We start from the raw sequence: 19,216 nt of genomic DNA, 5'->3' as shown, positions 1-19,216 counted from the left end.
TAAATTTTGCAATTTCGTATTTTTGCAACGGCTTATTGAATTAGCGGACCAAAGCATATTTTTGTAGGAAATTTGACGCTCTACAAAAAAAGTCCTTACAAAGTTTTCGATAGTCACACTCCTTCAAAAGTTATTCGAGGTCAAAGTTGAACTTACAAAAAAATTCAATGTTTTTTTTTTTCGATGATACTATGAATCTTTTCTCATTATTTTGTTATAAAGAGGATAGATTTCGGAACAATTACATTTTTAAATAGTCAAGTGCATCAGTTATGGATTCTCCATGATAACATGTTTATTATTTAACATCGCATTTTTGTAAGGTAACTTTATATTGACTCGATGGGAAAATTAATGATTGAAAAAGCCCAATTAGAGTGAGATATATTTATTAAATATATCTTTGTAACAAAATAATAAGAAAAGATTCATAGTATCATCGAAAAAAAAAACATTGGATTTTTTTGTAAGTTCAACTTTGACCTCGAATAACTTTTGAAGGAGTGTGACTATCGAAAACTTTGTAAGGACCTTTTTTGTAGAGCGTCAAATTTCCTACAAAAATATGCTTTGGTCAGCTAATTCAATGAGCCGTTATAAAAATACGAAATTGCAAAATTTAAAAAAATTTATTCCTGTGTTATTTAAACGGGAAATAGAAATTCCCGATGCGCGACCTCTTAATAATAATATTAAGGGCTCTGCTTTTTACAGGCGTCTTTTCACACCTTCTCGGAAGTTTTTATGTGAGGATTTTGAAAAAAGAAAATTACCCGTTTTTTTGAATCAGCCTATTATATATACATGATTCCTGTGTAATGTGCTCCCAGGTACTTAGCACAATGTATTCAGTTACATAACTGCTGACTACTGGTCACAATCTGCCGCATAAAAGTGTTTATTCTAAAGTATCTATAATTATGTCTCTCAAGTAATTGACGTCCGAAATACATCCCCGTGTTTACGTAAACAACAAAAATAACTGGACCCTTCTTAGTAGCAATACTATTATTATCAACTCGGTTAGCAGTTTTTTTTCATGTCGTAAACTCCCTCAATAACACAAAGATATTCAAAGTATACTGCCACTTTCATCGTGTAAAGATATTCGCTTAATAAACACCTCCATTTGCCTAATAGCCGTAGCATCGTTAAACGCGTATCTTACCCGATTTATAATTTTAACGTTACTCAGATTCGTACGAGAAATGAATTACGACGTTCAGATTGTATACATAAATTATATTTAACGGATGTTCAATAGATGTGCATCCCATCAGCAAGAATTGCATCAGTGTAATACCACTCAGCTCTGTAACGGTTACATCACTGCCATAGGTGCTTACGGTTGAAATTTCGGAATCCATACTCGGATGTTACACATAAAGCATGTGTGATGTAGTTGTAATCTCAAAAGGAACAAAATCGAAGAATTTGTTGCGTCACTCAGAAATGAATATTTCACCCGGAGTAAATTTTAGTTTCACTTTCGCATTATTCGATAGGTCACCTAATGAAGCATTCTCTTATCTGTTCATCTGAAGTTTCGTCAATAAGTAATATCGATAAAGTTCAGCCAAAAACAAATTACTATTTTTCGCTCAGTTCGCAACATGCTCATTTGCAATACTCGCTCAACTGCTTTTCTGTTGAAAATATGACTCGAGATGGTCAAAGTTATTGATACCAGTTTATTGCTTCGCTCCATGGGGTCGTGATATTTGTTGCTTCCCAACATTACGACATCCGGCCAAGTATCATAATATATGATAAAAGCAGAGTTTACATGAAGTCCAGAGATTGAGATACTTGAAATTCTACGCGTGTAATGTAATGTACTCGCGCTGAGTTGGCCGCATGCTGCCCAGGTAAATTGGAAAACTAATTGCTCATCTCAGCAGAAAAAGTATCATTCACGAAAGTATCTTATTATCAGGGTGTACACATAACAGATGTAGTATTTCTGATGTTGTATACCCGAAAATACTAACTTGAAAAAGTGTTCACATGATCAGCAGACAAAATGCCTTCTTGATCATAGTAGATAGAACTTCTGAATTAATTATTATCCTATCTCAAATTCTCAAGTATATGCACTCAGATTATGCATGTCTCAAGCACGTAACAAATACTGCATTATAAAAACCGGGAATCATTTTCACTTTTGCTCTCATCGAGCCATAAGATATGACTGTATAATTTGGACTCTACATTCTAGGATATACATATTAACGATTTCAAATGCCATGTATCGATATGTAAATTAGCTTCCGAATGCGGTTTGTGGTTGTTTGCTTTGTAGGAAAGCCTGCCGGTGACATTGAGTGCCAAAAAGTATTAAAACAGTTTGCTTCAAACTCAAGTAAGGAATAACTAAATTTAGAAAAAAATCTAGTTCTGTCAATGCCACTGGATTGCAAAATGTTTGGGAGGATCTTCTCGACGTATAAAAGGTCGAAATCATCCGAAACCACTGCTCAGTCTTCTATTCACATTCATCGTGGAACGAGCGCCCAACATGAAGATACTTTTACTGGTGAGGAATTTTAAATGATTTCCCCTCTCTCTTGCCTCCCGTGATTCTGCTGTGAGTGACGTCATATTTAGCATAATGAGATTATTTCATGAATAAGCTGGTAAAATTATTCAGAAGTGTTATATCCCAGATCGGCAACATTATCGACCAGCCTCGAATTTACTTTTTTGGTCGTATTTTGTTTAACCAGTTGGCCGTGGCTATTTCTTACATCATCGTTACCCGTTGGAAAATGTCAATCCCAATTAGAATAAAATGCAGTGAAGAACTTCTGGGATTAAATGTTCCGGAATGAAATAAAATCGTCCGATGATCTTGACCATTTTCTGATCTTCCCACGATCGAATATCGTTGAATTCCAGGTCTTCAAATTTCATAATGATTTCTGAAGGCTTTACTAATAGAATTTGTGTCAACATGCTGAAATGTAAATTCCCGTCCGTAATTACTAACTAAAAAGCTGTTCTTATTAAGAATTCACATTTGATGGAAATTTTTTTTCAGACCTGTCTTCTGGCTTCCGCGCTTGCGGCACCCGCAGAAAAGAACAAGCGAAACGTTCTTCCTGGCGACCCACGCTACGATGCCCAACATGACCACCACCACCATCACCACCACGAGGATCATGACCACCAACAGAATGAAATTGAAATCGCTAAGGCTTTGGGTGGCTATGTTGGAACTTACGACAGCACACTGACGGAATATGGAATTCCCGGTTTCCAACCAGGAACTCCTATCAGCAGCAATAATTTTGTAAACACCAACTTCGACGCTGGCAAAACAAACATCAATGCCTACGAAGTTGAGATCGGCGGTGCACAGGTGCAGATTATATTCCTTAATACTATATTAGTTTAGAGTTCATATCTAAGAGAATTTTCGCTAGTACGTAGAATTGAATCGTCTGAATAAAGGAATGTCTTTCACCCCAGAACGCCAAACAGATCGAATCCGTCACCGAAAGCAGCCTCAGTTTACCTAAGGTAAAGTCAGTCACTGTTGTTCAATCTCAGGGCATATCACAGGCTGATGATCTGGCTCAATCAGGGAACTTCGGTATCAGCAAAGGACAGGCCAATAACCTTGACAATACTGTAATATCAACAACAGCTGCTAGTGTCGAAACTTCTTCAGGTAATTATTCGTAGATAATTTGTATCACCTCCTCCAGAAAAATCTTTACACACACGTTTGTTTCACTTTACAGTACCCAGTGCGTATACCGAAGAAGTTACCAAAGCATTCTCTGGTGATGGCATCTCAACTGTTGGAAACTTCGAATCACCCTTCCAATCTGAGATAAGTTCCTCTTTTGGACCTTCATTCGATTCTGGCCTTAGTACTTCCCTCGAGGACCCAGCTTTTTACTCGCTACCCTCTACTGCAACACCTTTCAGCGCAGCCGACGTTAGCACGTTCGAACAAGCAGGTTTCAACCCATTTGGTTCCAGCTTCGGCTTGTCTTCAGACGCTAGCAAGGGTTCATCGGTATCTGCTGGTAAGGGCGAAATTTAATCTACATTCAGCAGTAATACAATTTCTTCGATCAATTCTGAGTGGGTTATCTGCTCAAAACATTTATACCATTCGTAAAAAAATTCGACAGGAAAGAAAGGCACGTCTGCCTAAAACAATCAAAGTACCGAAAAGCCTCCGAAGTTACGTAAAGTTACTCCGAAGTTCGCCTTACTTTACAGATGCCGGCAAGGTAATCGCAGAATCTGCTCCAAAAAAAATCAATATATCCACCGAAACGGTCACTAGAGGATTCGGCTCAGCCAATGATGGCCTGGCAACTCCTTTCCAGCCCCAGTTCAGCTCCTCTTTCGGAGCTGACTTCAACTCTCGACTCGGTTCCTCGTTCAGAAGCTCGTCCCCGTACTCATCCTCCCTAGGCGCAACACCTTCTAGCGCAGCCGACGTTAGCACGTTCGAACAAGCAGGTTTCAACCCATTTGGTTCCAGCTTCGGCTTGTCTTCAGACGCTAGCAAGGGTTCATCGGTATCTGCTGGTAAGGGCGAAATTTAATCTACATTCAGCAGTAATACAATTTCTTCGACCAATTCTGAGTGGGTTATCTGCTCAAAACATTTATACCATTCGTAAAAAAATTCGACAGGAAAGAAAGGCACGTCTGCCTAAAACAATCAAAGTACCGAAAAGCCTCCGAAGTTACGTAACGTTACTCCGAAGTTCGCCTTACTTTACAGATGCCGGCAAGGTAATCGCAGAATCTGCTCCAAAAAAAATCAATATATCCACCGAAACGGTCACTAGAGGATTCGGCTCAGCCAATGATGGCCTGGCAACTCCTTTCCAGCCCCAGTTCAGCTCCTCTTTCGGAGCTGACTTCAACTCTCGACTCGGTTCCTCGTTCAGAAGCTCGTCCCCGTACTCATCCTCCCTAGGCGCAACACCTTCTAGCGCAGCCGACGTTAGCACGTTCGAACAAGCAGGTTTCAACCCATTTGGTTCCAGCTTCGGCTTGTCTTCAGACGCTAGCAAGGGTTCATCGGTATCTGCTGGTAAGGGCGAAATTTAATCTACATTCAGCAGTAATACAATTTCTTCGACCAATTCTGAGTGGGTTATCTGCTCAAAACATTTATACCATTCGTAAAAAAATTCGACAGGAAAGAAAGGCACGTCTGCCTAAAACAATCAAAGTACCGAAAAGCCTCCGAAGTTACGTAAAGTTACTCCGAAGTTCGCCTTACTTTACAGATGCCGGCAAGGTAATCGCAGAATCTGCTCCAAAAAAAATCAATATATCCACCGAAACGGTCACTAGAGGATTCGGCTCAGCCAATGATGGCCTGGCAACTCCTTTCCAGCCCCAGTTCAGCTCCTCTTTCGGAGCTGACTTCAACTCTCGACTCGGTTCCTCGTTCAGAAGCTCGTCCCCGTACTCATCCTCCCTAGGCGCAACACCTTCTAGCGCAGCCGACGTTAGCACGTTCGAACAAGCAGGTTTCAACCCATTTGGTTCCAGCTTCGGCTTGTCTTCAGACGCTAGCAAGGGTTCATCGGTATCTGCTGGTAAGGGCGAAATTTAATCTACATTCAGCAGTAATACAATTTCTTCGACCAATTCTGAGTGGGTTATCTGCTCAAAACATTTATACCATTCGTAAAAAAATTCGACAGGAAAGAAAGGCACGTCTGCCTAAAACAATCAAAGTACCGAAAAGCCTCCGAAGTTACGTAACGTTACTCCGAAGTTCGCCTTACTTTACAGATGCCGGCAAGGTAATCGCAGAATCTGCTCCAAAAAAAATCAATATATCCACCGAAACGGTCACTAGAGGATTCGGCTCAGCCAATGATGGCCTGGCAACTCCTTTCCAGCCCCAGTTCAGCTCCTCTTTCGGAGCTGACTTCAACTCTCGACTCGGTTCCTCGTTCAGAAGCTCGTCCCCGTACTCATCCTCCCTAGGCGCAACACCTTCTAGCGCAGCCGACGTTAGCACGTTCGAACAAGCAGGTTTCAACCCATTTGGTTCCAGCTTCGGCTTGTCTTCAGACGCTAGCAAGGGTTCATCGGTATCTGCTGGTAAGGGCGAAATTTAATCTACATTCAGCAGTAATACAATTTCTTCGACCAATTCTGAGTGGGTTATCTGCTCAAAACATTTATACCATTCGTAAAAAAATTCGACAGGAAAGAAAGGCACGTCTGCCTAAAACAATCAAAGTACCGAAAAGCCTCCGAAGTTACGTAAAGTTACTCCGAAGTTCGCCTTACTTTACAGATGCCGGCAAGGTAATCGCAGAATCTGCTCCAAAAAAAATCAATATATCCACCGAAACGGTCACTAGAGGATTCGGCTCAGCCAATGATGGCCTGGCAACTCCTTTCCAGCCCCAGTTCAGCTCCTCTTTCGGAGCTGACTTCAACTCTCGACTCGGTTCCTCGTTCAGAAGCTCGTCCCCGTACTCATCCTCCCTAGGCGCAACACCTTCTAGCGCAGCCGACGTTAGCACGTTCGAACAAGCAGGTTTCAACCCATTTGGTTCCAGCTTCGGCTTGTCTTCAGACGCTAGCAAGGGTTCATCGGTATCTGCTGGTAAGGGCGAAATTTAATCTACATTCAGCAGTAATACAATTTCTTCGACCAATTCTGAGTGGGTTATCTGCTCAAAATATTTATACCATTCGTAAAAAAATTCGACAGGAAAGAAAGGCACGTCTGCCTAAAACAATCAAAGTACCGAAAAGCCTCCGAAGTTACGTAAAGTTACTCCGAAGTTCGCCTTACTTTACAGATGCCGGCAAGGTAATCGCAGAATCTGCTCCAAAAAAAATCAATATATCCACCGAAACGGTCACTAGAGGATTCGGCTCAGCCAATGATGGCCTGGCAACTCCTTTCCAGCCCCAGTTCAGCTCCTCTTTCGGTGCTGACTTCAACTCTCGACTCGGTTCCTCGTTCAGAAGCTCGTCCCCGTTCTCATCCTCCCTAGGCGCAACACCTTTTAGCACCACAAGCTTCAACACGTTCAAGCAATCAGGTTACAACCCCAGCTTCGGTTCCAGCTTGTCTTCAAATATCAACAATGAATCAGCTACGTTAACTAGCAACGCAAAAGCAGAATCCAAAGCCCAGAGTAAAGCCGCTTCTTCAGGTAACCAAACATAATTAATCGAGAAAGACAAAAGTGATACCCTAAAGTATCGAACTTATCTATGTACAAAAATCTGGTCGTGACTATATTTCACTTTACAGATTACAGCAAGAAGATCATAGAATCTACTTCTACAAATATCGAGACAGCCGCCAAAACGTTTCCAGCTAGTTTCGGATCATCTGTTGATAGTTTCACAGCCCCTGTGAAATCCAAGTCCGACTCTTTCTTCAGATCTTCCACCAACACTAGGCTCAGTCCTTCCTTCGGAAGCACATCAGATTTTGGCACATTCACGCAAGGCAGTTATAAACCCAGCTTCGGCTCCAGCTTCAGCTTCTCATCGGAAGCTAACAAAGGTTCGACCAAATCGACTAGCGCAACAAACATAGCATCCAAATCAGGCAGCAGCAAAGCTTATCCAGGTGATTTCACATTCCTCAATTGTATTCAGTGTTCAGGTATATCGTTTACCATACCTAACTACGATCGGATTAACCCAACCATCACCGGAAAAATAAAGACATGTTGAAGGAACTTCTGAATAAACGTTCATTTTACTTTTCAGATGCCAGCAAGACGACAGTAAAATCTGCAGCTAATGCAGCCAAATCGTTCACGGATACAATCTCCACTAAATCTGGCTTAGATATTGACAACTTGTCACCCCCCTTGGAAACCAATTATGGATCGTCTTTGGGATCTACTTTCGGCTCTGGTTTTTCTTCCATCGAAGGCCCATCCGTCTACTCGACCTCCTTTGGTGCATCGCCTTCCGACACTCTCGGCTTCAACAGGTTCCAACAAGTCCAGTACAATCCCAGCCTCAAGCAAACTTACACCTACACCCCCAGCATCGAAGGCTATAACAATAACTTCGGAATCTACAATAACAATTATGGCAGGGTGAACGGTTATCAGGATGCTGATTACAGAACTTACCCTACCGGTGTACGCAGTTATTCTGGATTTGAACAGAGTTTGAAGGACACAACACTTAACGGAAACGCCCAAGTTAGCTACCCCCAGTCATACTCTTCAGACCTCACCGGAGGCGTACGCTATGTAGCCCCTCAGTCCTTCCAATACCAATCTGTGTTCCCCACCCCCCAAAGCGTAACCCCTTCCCCATTTCCCACAACCGTCTCAGTAACAGAAGCACCTACTCAGTTTAAATTCGATTCGGCACAGTCGTACTTGTCGCCATCAATCGAGCAAGCCGTACAGCCGAACTTCTACGTTTCTCCAAATCAGCAAGAGCTGTTCAAGAACTACCAGAGCACTGTCTTCTCAGTTGAACCTACTCCCGCTACTTTCCCAAGGCTGAGTCAACCTGAAGTTAAGATTTCAGAAAGTTCTCTCTCGGGAATCAACCAGCAAACAGATGCTGAGGGAGGCTACATTTACTAGGTTTAGAAAATTATACTCTTGTTTGTAAAAAAAATCCACTGAGTCAACTTAATAGAAGTCACAGAGACCTATTCAAACATGGGTACTATAGCCCTGCTTAGCATTCGTGGCATACATGCTCGCCTTCGGTAGGCTTCAACCTGTTATACTCAAATAAAATTCCTTTGCTATAAATATACGTCTTTATTATTTTCTTAAATCCTGATGGGGACGTGACCCACGTCCCCCCACCACACACCTTTTCCAACGTAATTCAACAAGTAATTACTGGTCAAATCACCACAAATGACACTTCTTTTCTGGATTCATGTTGGAACCAACAGGACATTTGAAAGCATCGCTAAACTCTACGGAGTTTCTTATCACCGCCACTAGTCGTACATGACCTGGGCAATGGGTGTCCATTAACATCCATCTCAACGCTGTCGCTGTATACGATTCGCACCATATCTAAAATGGATACAGATATTATTGTAAATAAATTCTTAATTGACAACAGCCTCTTTCTATTATGCTGTTTACGCACATGACCAAAGGCCAAGAATAAGAGCTGCTCGGAGGACAGATGAGTGAAGCCCGGAAGTGTTTCTTCTGCACCGTGTCGTGCTTTCCATCTTCTGTAAGCCCAAACGGCTTCCCGCAATCCACCATTATCAGCAATATTTTCATCCAACGTCGATTCACCATCAATGTAATCATCCACCTGTTACGAAAAACGGTACATTAGAATTTATTTTGCCTCAAGCTGCAACAGATTGCCTTCATACCTTCTCTTCGTAGTATGTATTGTAGTGATCGACGAAGCACTGAGTCTTCTCCGTATATTCATTAATGGTTTCGTTACTCCACCATTGCCTGAGATTTCCAGAAGTGTCAAACTGCCTTCCGATATTGTCAAAGCCATGCGTTAGCTCGTGACCAAGCACGGTACCGATTGCACCGTAGTTCAAAGCTCTAAAACAGTATTTGTAACGTGAATATATTGAGGCTCTTCACTTTACCCGTCTAATACAAGCTTATTAACAGCAGTTCTTCACTACTAAGGTATGTTCAATCTTACTCTAAGCCCAACTCATAGAATGGGAACTGCAATATTCCCGCTGGTACAGCTGCGTCCGAATAGTCGCAAATAATTTGAGGAGAAAAAGAAGTTGCACGACTAATATTAATGACTGATTGATTTGTGTACAAGTCTAATGTATACGTGGATTAACAACCCGAAGCATGTTCGCGCATGTGCCCAATTGGTGGCTTAGCTTCCATCAGTAGGTGATATATTTACTAAACATTTCATGTTATTGAACAAAAATGAATACTCACTTATCTGATTGGCTTGAAAGGTATGAAAGGCATTGACATCAGTGGGGTCCGTAGCCCAGCTGTAACGCCAACGCAATAATATAATTAATCGGTAAATGTATTTTCTTACTTGACATCATGACTTCAAATTGAACATACTAAGTTTCATTGGCAAAATTCTCATCATGAAGACTCTCAAGAACATATTTCCATCTCAGTTTTACTATATGCAGCATGTTGTCGAGGTAAGCATCCTCGACCATGTTTATCTAAAACAATTTCGTCATTGGTCACGTAAATATATCGAGGAGGCTTCATTAATCCAAAGTATCATTTTTAAAATTTGATTGCGATACATACTCCTTCGTAATACTCGTTCAATTCTGCTTCTTCAAAAAGCCAATGTGGATGGCCAATGGCTGAAGCCATCTTCTTACTCTTCTCTAGAGTAGCTGACTTCGTCTGTGCATCCATCCAGTCCGCTTGTTGCACTAGTGATGCGAACGCTGCCCTGATATCCTCCAACATCTCCACAACTTTTTGACCCATGTTTTCGTGAAACTTAGGATCCACAAATAGCCACGAGACCGCCATGCCTAAGACCGAGGAACCACAGAAGTACACCTGAGATGGAATGCTTTTGATGACGCCATCACAAGACAATATAATGCACACGCTAACCCATCAGGTGATTCACAGAGTTCACGCAATGCAATGATCTTGATTGCCAAACTTCTATGTCTGCGATGCTCAACAAATACTTATCCCAGGCCTCTCTCAAATTTTCGCTCGAGTGAGGTGCCACTATGTCAAGAACGACCCACCAAATACTTGCTTCTATAACAACAATAAAGAAAAATAATATTTCGATATTTTTTCTTTTTTACTGGTGTTTCCAATCAATTAGGTTTGGAATTGTTCAACACATACACGGACTTGGACAAATGAATTATTTCCAACCGTACTGAAACTCACCCAAAACTTCGTCATCGGTAGCCGATATTAAAACAGCGATCTCTTTTAAATAATCCAAATCCTCCACGAGCACTTTGTCCTTCCTCGTCAGATCAAGACCGGGAATATCCTTGAAGACTTCTTCTATGAACGGTCTCCAAATTTGTCTAGGTGTCAGACTCAAATTAACATCCTTGATGTAGTCGTCCGTGATCTTTTGAAGATCGTCGACATACATATAATCTTCATATTTGAAGTCAGCCTCGGAAACAGTATCGTTTGAATCGCCGTGAGTCAACTAAACAATTTATGGCAGTATTTAATCAGTCCTAAGTTTACGACAACCACATCGATTAATACCAAAATCATGGAAATTCGTATATTCGTTCTCGAAATATCATCGGTTAAAGAACTTGTCGCACTCGGTATGGTCAGATTCTGTAGGCCTTAACGTATGGAAATTCACTAGCCTTTACCACTGCGGGGGAATAGAAGGGACCGGTTTCGAACACAGACAACATTTGCCGCCAGCCGCACTACGCCTCGCGAAACCGATAAACTGACGCATTTGCTTATGCTTGTGTTGATTTCACTCATAAACCGTACAGGCAATGCGATACAAATTTTTCATGTAACTTCCCGAATGTGGTCTTCGTAAATTCAATACCGTGTTCAACTTTCTACTTCTCAACTAATTATTTTCAATAATAAACGCAATACTTCATTTCGTCTTACATACGAGCCATGCATGAAAATTGAAGTTTCTCTTTTATTTATGAAGGAACGGTTTTGACGAGAATTTTCAAATGATTCAGGCGTATTTCTAAAATCATGGCGAGAATTACTGAAAAATTTATAATATTTCTTTGCATTTTTATGGAACTAACGCACCCCCTTAAATCGCCTAAATCTAGAGAAAGCTCAACTCTTTATTTTTATTATATAATAGCTCCTCGTCTTTTCTGAATGCAGAGCGGTAGGAAGTTAAAAACCAGAAATTTGCCTCCCGAATTTCGAAAAAGTGCTAAAGATGTTAAAATTCCAGATAGGCCTGGAACCACTCTTACGTAATAAAGTTCTTCACTCATCCAATAGATCTGCTCTACCACACGAGCTATTTCCGTCTCATTCGGGTATCCGGTGTCATTCAAGTTACAGATTTTAGCTGTTCCGTTACTCGTCACTTCCCTGATGATCTCCGTCATATAAATTTGTTCAACAGACATCAAACCTTCCTCGTCTTCGTCAGGTAAGTCTTTCTCAATGGCTCGCTTTCGTGTCCTGATGCGTTGTATTCGCTTGTCCAATTCTACGTCCCTGAAAGCCATTAACGATGGGATACAAATCCAAACCGCAATGAGCAAGTTATCGATTTCTGTTACCTGGGTAAAGGGCTGGATGTGTATGGCATTCCGAGCAATATGATATTCCTGCTATTGTTCTTGGGGTCAGGAATAACATCAAGACCGAAAAATACGTCTTTGCCGAGAGTTTTCTTTAATCTTGCCAATTGGCTGGTAATATTTCCTGGTGTGCCAGAAAATAGGGCCGGTATCTCGGGCAAGTCTAACTCTTCAAGTAAATTCCGCAACGGCCAAAGACCCAGAGAATTCAGGGATGCTAGAAATTTGTTACATAATCCAATTAGCGTTCAGTGGACCGTCTTCAGCGACATGGAAATTATGCAATTTCCCACTCAATGGTGAAGGTGGCTTAGATGTTAATATCAACCCACCAACGTCAAGGCAGCTTGTGTATAAATTTTTTGCCTGTACGACCGCCCACGGTGTTTCGACTGTTGTATTTTCTTGCAAAAGGTCTCGAATGGTTCTTGCCACTCGAGCAGTCCGTTCACTAAACCAGGAATTCGTCGAGCTGCTGTCTGGTGTTGGATGCTCTCGCGACCATCTTCCACACGCGTACCTGCGAAGAATTTCAAGGCTAAAATTGAAAGGAGAAATGTTTGAATTTTTATTGAAGGAATAAATTCAACTCACTCGTAAAAATTATCGCATGGATTTACAGACGTATTCATGGACTCCTTCAAGCTGGCAGCTGTGGGAATTATTTATACCGTGGTAATTAATAATTCACTCGCAATGAAATATGATAAAACTACCAACCTATGCGTATACACTCTTCAGAACTGCAAATCTCAAACCTCGGATGAGCATCTGTAAAATATATATCGAACGGTCAGAGGAAGCAACATTTTTCGACTGTTTGAACGTCAGTAAAAAAAAATATTATATCAATCAAACCAGACGGAAACAGAATCGTGATTTTTACTCACAGACTATAGAAAGAACTATGAGTACTACCAGGAACAGCATGCTGATAATTAGTAGAGCCAATGTTAGCTTACTGTATATCCTATGTGGCTGCTGAAATCTGAAAAATGAAATATCCTCTGTTCACTGACGGCAATATCTACTCGAATACATAGATTGTAAGGAGAACGAAGTGGCGAGGAATCACGGTGAAGGCTCATGTAAAATTCAATGCACCACTTTGTGCAATCGACAATTATGGCAAACCCTGCAAATATTGTCTTTTACGGAAAATGTTGAATTTATCCTTGCAGCAAAGGTCACAGTGCCGTATAATAAAAGTCACTAGCAAAATCAGCGGAAACTCTAATTTTGATATTCAATGCAATACAGAAAAGAAGAACGTCACGTGAAAATTTATTTTTGGCGTATGCATGTAAATAGTATTACTATCGAGCCTTCGGGCGATTGATCTTCATATTTATCTTAATTTTCGACGTTACGTGCTAAAACATGCAATGTATGTATACATAGTATATTATAGTATATAGTTATAATGTAGGATATAGGTATGTAAAACTGTATAAAACTGTTCTGTTAAATAATACATTTCTCACATTGTGCCCCTGAATTTAACTGGTACAAGGTTATTGTCACTGCCAATCGAATACGGAGATACGGTCCCTGAAAACGAAAAATAATTAACCTATATTACTGACGTACAAGTTTTGTGCCGTGAGCAGTACATTTTTTACTGTAGAAAATAATACCGTCAAGTGAAAAAAAATATTTGTGTCCTACTGACAGACAGCGGTAACTAAAATTTTGACTAAGAATTAAATTGCTTTTGGTTAGAAATAATTTTTAACATGTATGTTAAATTACTTCTAAGTTATTAAGCTTTTACATTAAAACTCTATCAAGTGGTATTACAGAAAGATATTTTTCTATGCTGAAATTTTTATACCCTTTGATATTCACTGACTCGTTCACAGTAAAAACTCATTGGCTATAGTCTGTTGACTGAGTCTGACAAAATGACGTAACCTTCTGAGCATCCCGTTCGATCCAAAATATTGGATAATCATATAATTGATAGTAAACTGCGAAGAAAATGCAAGCTCAAGGTGTGTACGATTAAACAATTAATACAATCGGCCTGTAAGTTCTCAGAAAGTTTTGCGTACTACCCATATCTACCAACCGTTGATTACAATTTATAGCTGTTATTATACCGCAAAGGTCACAACAAATTTAATATTCTTGCGAAAGTATGACACTAGGTATTTCTGAACGCTTCACACCTACTCGTCCAACGTCTAACCTTGACAATCTCTGATTTGGTCCATGTTTTTGTGTCATAGTGGTAACTTGAATCACAATCATGCAGAAATTTTTATCCAAATTTCTTGTCAACTCATTAATTATTGCAGTTTCTTCAAGCATGGAAAAGCTAATATCAGTCATAAATATTAAAACAAAATCTAACAAAGTTTCTGTTAGATTTCAATGATTTCAAGCTGTTCTCAGAAGCAGAATAAATTTTCTCCGCTAACTCGACCAATTTCAAGAAATTGTAATTCATTCTAATAATCATTGATTCTGAGTTCTTTTACATTTGTGATCGATAAATTTTCTAAAGAAATCAGAACGAAAAATTGACTAGCCACTCAATCCGGCCCTTTTCCTCAAAATCTATTCAGCTATAAATTAGGGACAAACACGTAAATTGAGATAAAGATCATAAAAATCCGCCGATTCTTTCTCGAAAGATGTCTTCGGAAAAAATTTGATGTCACACACACACACACACCCAGGCATTCGCCTGAAAATTATCAGAAGGATTTCGTAAAGAGCTCAAAACGTGGAGGCTCAGTAGAAACGCAATGATTTTCGTGGCCTTTATAAGAACGTTTCATTCTATAAAAAAGCGGAAAGTTAAATACAGTGCGAGGAAAAGATGCTCAAGAGAATGTGAAAAATTCTAAATCTTAAGGCATTAATGAAATAAAACAGAAATTGATTGTAAGATGGTCGGGGTAAATATACACGTACTAGTAGACAGCTGAAAGATTGGGTGAAGTTTAGGAACTTACGTCTCGACCTCTAATCATAATAACTCGATTGGAGCCCATTTCATTCAACAGCATGTAGAACGAGGTTTGTGTACACGTTTTTTCCTTAGAAGTCTGATAAACAATCTGAATTTTTGTTTTAACAATACAGTGACCGTTTGAAGTTGGAATTCAATTTTGTGTCCATCGTTTAAATAAAAAAATAAATAAAAAAAGGAATAGTAGAGAAAAGAATAAACTAATCCATTCAAGAAATACTGTCTCTAAATTTGAAGTAAATCCGTTCAGCCGTTTTGAAGATTTCGTGAGCACCGCAAAACATGTCAATAACGGTGCATCCTATCAATTGTTGAAACAAATATGCGCATGAAGGTCGATCTAAAAACTTGTTCATGTATAACCCCTTAATCGAATGGCGATGGATTGTCTCATACATGGGTAAAAATCGTGGGTAAAAATGTTATTGTTAGTGAAAAAATGTTAATATCCACAGTGACATAATTTATAACCATGCACAATTATGCAACACGTAAGATACATAATTCGTTGCGAATTATTGAAATTATCAAACGCTCGTCAAGTCTGAATACTTGATGACAAGTTTCAATATTTAAACGCATCTTTGACCATCAGACTGTAAGCGTGGTACGGTTAAGTACCACAATCGGTATGTGCAATGAACACGGAAAACCGAAACTACTTCTGAGACAGTTAATCTTCATGGAACAGAAAAAAAGGAAAGGGGATAAAATCTTTCACAAATACTCAAAAAACTGAAAAAAACTTGATGATTCACGACACAGTAAAAGAAATCCCAAATCAACAAACTTTGTACAGAGAGCAGTGATGAAATCGCGAAAATAAACACGAGGGACAAATAACGGGCACAATAATCTTAAATGTGGGACTGCATTTCGCCACCGTACTCAACAAACTAAATCATAGCTACCGGTAGGTAAATATAATTGAGAAAATGAGAAATCCCGACACGCATAGCCATATATAATCAACGAAATTGGCTCAATTACAACTCTCTGCACCGCGTGCATGACTTGTGGAGCGCCGTGTGGAGCAGCGGGCAATGAAGAAACGGAGTAAACGTCCGGTATCGTTAAGAGTGTCGTAATTCTAGCTCATTTCGACGATCAGTCGTCAAGACACTGGTACATTATATATACAGCCGTGCCTGCATTACGTGTACCCAACATATTTACACATACGGTGTCGGAGCTTAAGTGCAACAGCAGTGGTATAGCAGCCATAAATCCGTACGGATTTTCCGTTCGGTATAACCGGATAAACGGTGAAAGGAGAGTTCTCCCTCTCCGAATTAGCGCTTCGACTATAGATCCTACTCTGCTGAAGCCAAGACACATATCTACACACGCGTGGTGGGTTATATAAAGTACTCCATAATTCAAACGACACTCTAAGGATCCCTGACTCAAGGCCTCCTCTCATCCTCCGATCCTTCCAACTCACCGTGGTTAGTATCCATGTCGGGAAGAACGGTGAATCGGACCGATGAACGGGCAACTGACAACTGACCAACAACTGCCCGCCGACTCACCGGAGTCAACCAGGTGTACCGTCGTTACTCCGTACAGCAACACACCCTTCCGTTTTCCCAAGCTAGGTGGTAATGGACATAGGCAAAAAGCTCTTGATGGCGGTAGTTACAAGTTTTAAGGTCTTTGTCAACTTTCTTTTATTTATCGAAAACAAGAAAACAACTAGCCAATAAATTTCGCCACAATCCCAGTGCCGAATGATAAAGCCTGACCACCTACTTATTTTTCCTGCGCCACGGGTGTTCGAGCAGCTCTAGCTCCTGACCTCGAAATACCGAAATGCTAATGGTAGCCACCGAGGTGTTGATTGCCTCTGATCGAAGATAGATGTGTTGTTAAGTTTATCTTCAATGTGACATGTTTCGGTTCACGAAATTACTTTCTTCATTCTCGGATCAAGATATATTGTTACACAGAACATTTTCATCGACGATTAGGGAACATTAGTGTCAAGGATGGTGACACGTAGGCCTGACATTATGGTGTATACGTATAGAGACACTACCGTATTATACTTTTCAAATGTTTTTTGGCAATGTAAATCCATTCGGTATGAAAACGTACTCTCCAAATATGAATCGGTTGAAAGTTTACTACTAGGAAAAATTAGTGTATGTACACTGAAAATTCAGTGCAAAAGTAGTGAAAATGTCACTGGATCGTCAAAGTATAGGTATATACTGGTTCTTTCCAGTGGTATACTTATAATTGGTAATCAATAAATTTTCAATGAATAAAATTTGGAGTGTACCATTATAAAGAAAATATTAACCCTGATACCCAAGTCATTAAAATCCAAACTTTACAGTGATTAAAGTTGTTTGAATATTTTCGGGCCGGTTATGACTACGCCTTTATTCATATGTAATTGGTATGGTTATTAATGGATCAATCGATAGGTACAGACGGTACTAAGATATTCAGAAACGGTACATTTACTCTATTTTCGAACACATAGAGAAACTAAACTTTCAAAGATAACAGAGAAACGAATCGGAAAAGCGAGTAAGATCGTGTTTAAAAAATACGATGTACGATTATTGGGTATGCATCTCGATAAAATAAGCTACAAACAACAAGAATATCCGCCGCAGTCGATTAATACCACATAGCAATTTTCGCTGAATACTAATAACTGTTTGTAGAATAGAGTCAACAACATCACCACCGTACACGTCAATGTGCCATTAATTATTAATCCATGTTAATCACGTATCTATCTATAGCATGTGCAAAGTGTATAGCCCTGTACCATAAACCACGCATATATGATTAATGTCCTTACACAGTTGGTAAAAGAATACAGCTATAGTCGAAGGAATATGAAAATCGATTCGCATCAAATAATTTGTTTTTAACTTGCGCTAATTGATTTTCAGACCTCATATTGAATTAATTTATTTATTTATAAGCAGTTCACCAACGTGCGCTTGAAGCAAAAAATTTAAGAAAACATCTGGCACGTACTTGATAAAGTCAATACAAAATTATGAAAGGAAGATTTAGAAACTGCAACCGAACTTCGAGTTATATTCAATCGGAATAACATATCATATTATTAGTAAACTATTTTGCTTTAATGTTATGCAGATGTTCATATTTCGATAGATTTCAATGCGTTACGCCGGTCAACACGAATTTTGTGTCTGGATTCTAGGTGTCAAATTTTTATTTCTTTCACGTAACTAATAAAAGAAAACATAGCTTTATTAGATTAAGTTTGTTTTTTATTCCAACGTGCTGCTACCTGGTAGTTATACTATCCACCAAAAACTTCAAGATTTAATTATACACGTAAATAAGACAAAAACAAACTTAATAAGTAATAACTGAAGATTTCGGTTATTATTCGATGTATAGAATCAAAATTTATTCATTCAAATATGAATGAAAAAAAAAAATTTATTTTTTGTTTACCTATGTTATAGCTCATTTTGTTTGCGATCGAAAATTTTCTGATGGCATAAATTATCTTAAGTACAATGATTATGTACGGGAAAAAAACTGTTGGATTTACACATGCACAACGGTAATTACAAGGACATCACTTTTTTTGGAATAGAAATTATAGGGACTGCGGTGAGAAGTACTTATCATTATGTTGAAGGAACTATTTTGATTGCTTATCATAAACGAAAAATATAATTCTGGGTCCAAGATAAGAACGAGTTTCGTAGATATAACTAGTAAATCTAGTATGAGTTGCTTGAATTCTTTTTAATTGCGATCACTCCTATACTTTCTTGTAACAATTGCGACGATTTCATACTGGTGCTACAACAAATTAAAGCCTTATTAAACTGTAAAAATATAGCTAACTGAATAACCGGATTTAATGTTGCTTTAACCACAAAACGTATTGACGTATATGCTGAAACTGAATAGGTAATCATACCACATTTACTAGTGTTTCCAACAATATTCAAACCGTCATTATAACGATATTCATTTGACTATGATTTTTTAATAAC

At 39.4% G+C, this 19,216-nt stretch overlaps 2 protein-coding genes across 7 annotated transcripts; one reads left to right on the top strand and one right to left on the bottom strand.

Moving 5' to 3' along the window:
- The first annotated feature begins 2,415 nt into the window (after window positions 1-2,415).
- Window positions 2,416-8,750, top strand: LOC124307322 (nuclear envelope pore membrane protein POM 121-like). The gene is made up of 12 exons (XM_046768856.1): window positions 2,416-2,536; window positions 3,041-3,361; window positions 3,472-3,673; window positions 3,747-4,037; window positions 4,237-4,551; window positions 4,751-5,065; window positions 5,265-5,579; window positions 5,779-6,093; window positions 6,293-6,490; window positions 7,005-7,166; window positions 7,268-7,591; window positions 7,735-8,750. Exons 1-12 carry the CDS (start codon window positions 2,519-2,521, stop codon window positions 8,574-8,576), a joined length of 3,618 nt encoding a protein of 1,205 aa, XP_046624812.1. The 5' UTR covers window positions 2,416-2,518; the 3' UTR covers window positions 8,577-8,750.
- Window positions 8,745-16,779, bottom strand: LOC124307331 (neprilysin-4). Of its 6 annotated transcripts, none has more exons than XM_046768879.1 (17): window positions 16,657-16,779; window positions 13,717-13,783; window positions 13,123-13,220; window positions 12,953-13,003; window positions 12,827-12,884; window positions 12,565-12,752; window positions 12,212-12,449; window positions 11,897-12,146; window positions 10,851-11,127; window positions 10,557-10,712; window positions 10,236-10,471; window positions 10,035-10,144; window positions 9,897-9,955; window positions 9,637-9,685; window positions 9,344-9,530; window positions 9,103-9,279; window positions 8,745-9,026 (listed from the first exon to the last, which is right to left on the bottom strand). In XM_046768879.1, the coding sequence occupies exons 1-17, from the start codon at window positions 16,670-16,672 to the stop codon at window positions 8,853-8,855; spliced, it is 2,391 nt and encodes a 796-aa protein (XP_046624835.1). In that variant the 5' UTR covers window positions 16,673-16,779; the 3' UTR covers window positions 8,745-8,852. The 6 variants fall into 6 exon arrangements, with proteins under 6 accessions (XP_046624835.1, XP_046624837.1, XP_046624838.1 ...); XM_046768881.1 differs by having other exon boundaries at window positions 10,557-10,709; XM_046768882.1 differs by having other exon boundaries at window positions 13,708-13,783; window positions 16,657-16,708.
- Between the last annotated feature and the right edge of the window lie 2,437 nt (window positions 16,780-19,216).

Source organism: Neodiprion virginianus, chromosome 6 (genome assembly GCF_021901495.1).
Source record: "Neodiprion virginianus isolate iyNeoVirg1 chromosome 6, iyNeoVirg1.1, whole genome shotgun sequence".
Classification (NCBI taxonomy): Eukaryota; Metazoa; Arthropoda; class Insecta; order Hymenoptera; family Diprionidae; genus Neodiprion; species Neodiprion virginianus.
Note: the sequence above shows the minus strand (reverse complement) of the source record. Positions and strands in the feature narration are given on the sequence as shown.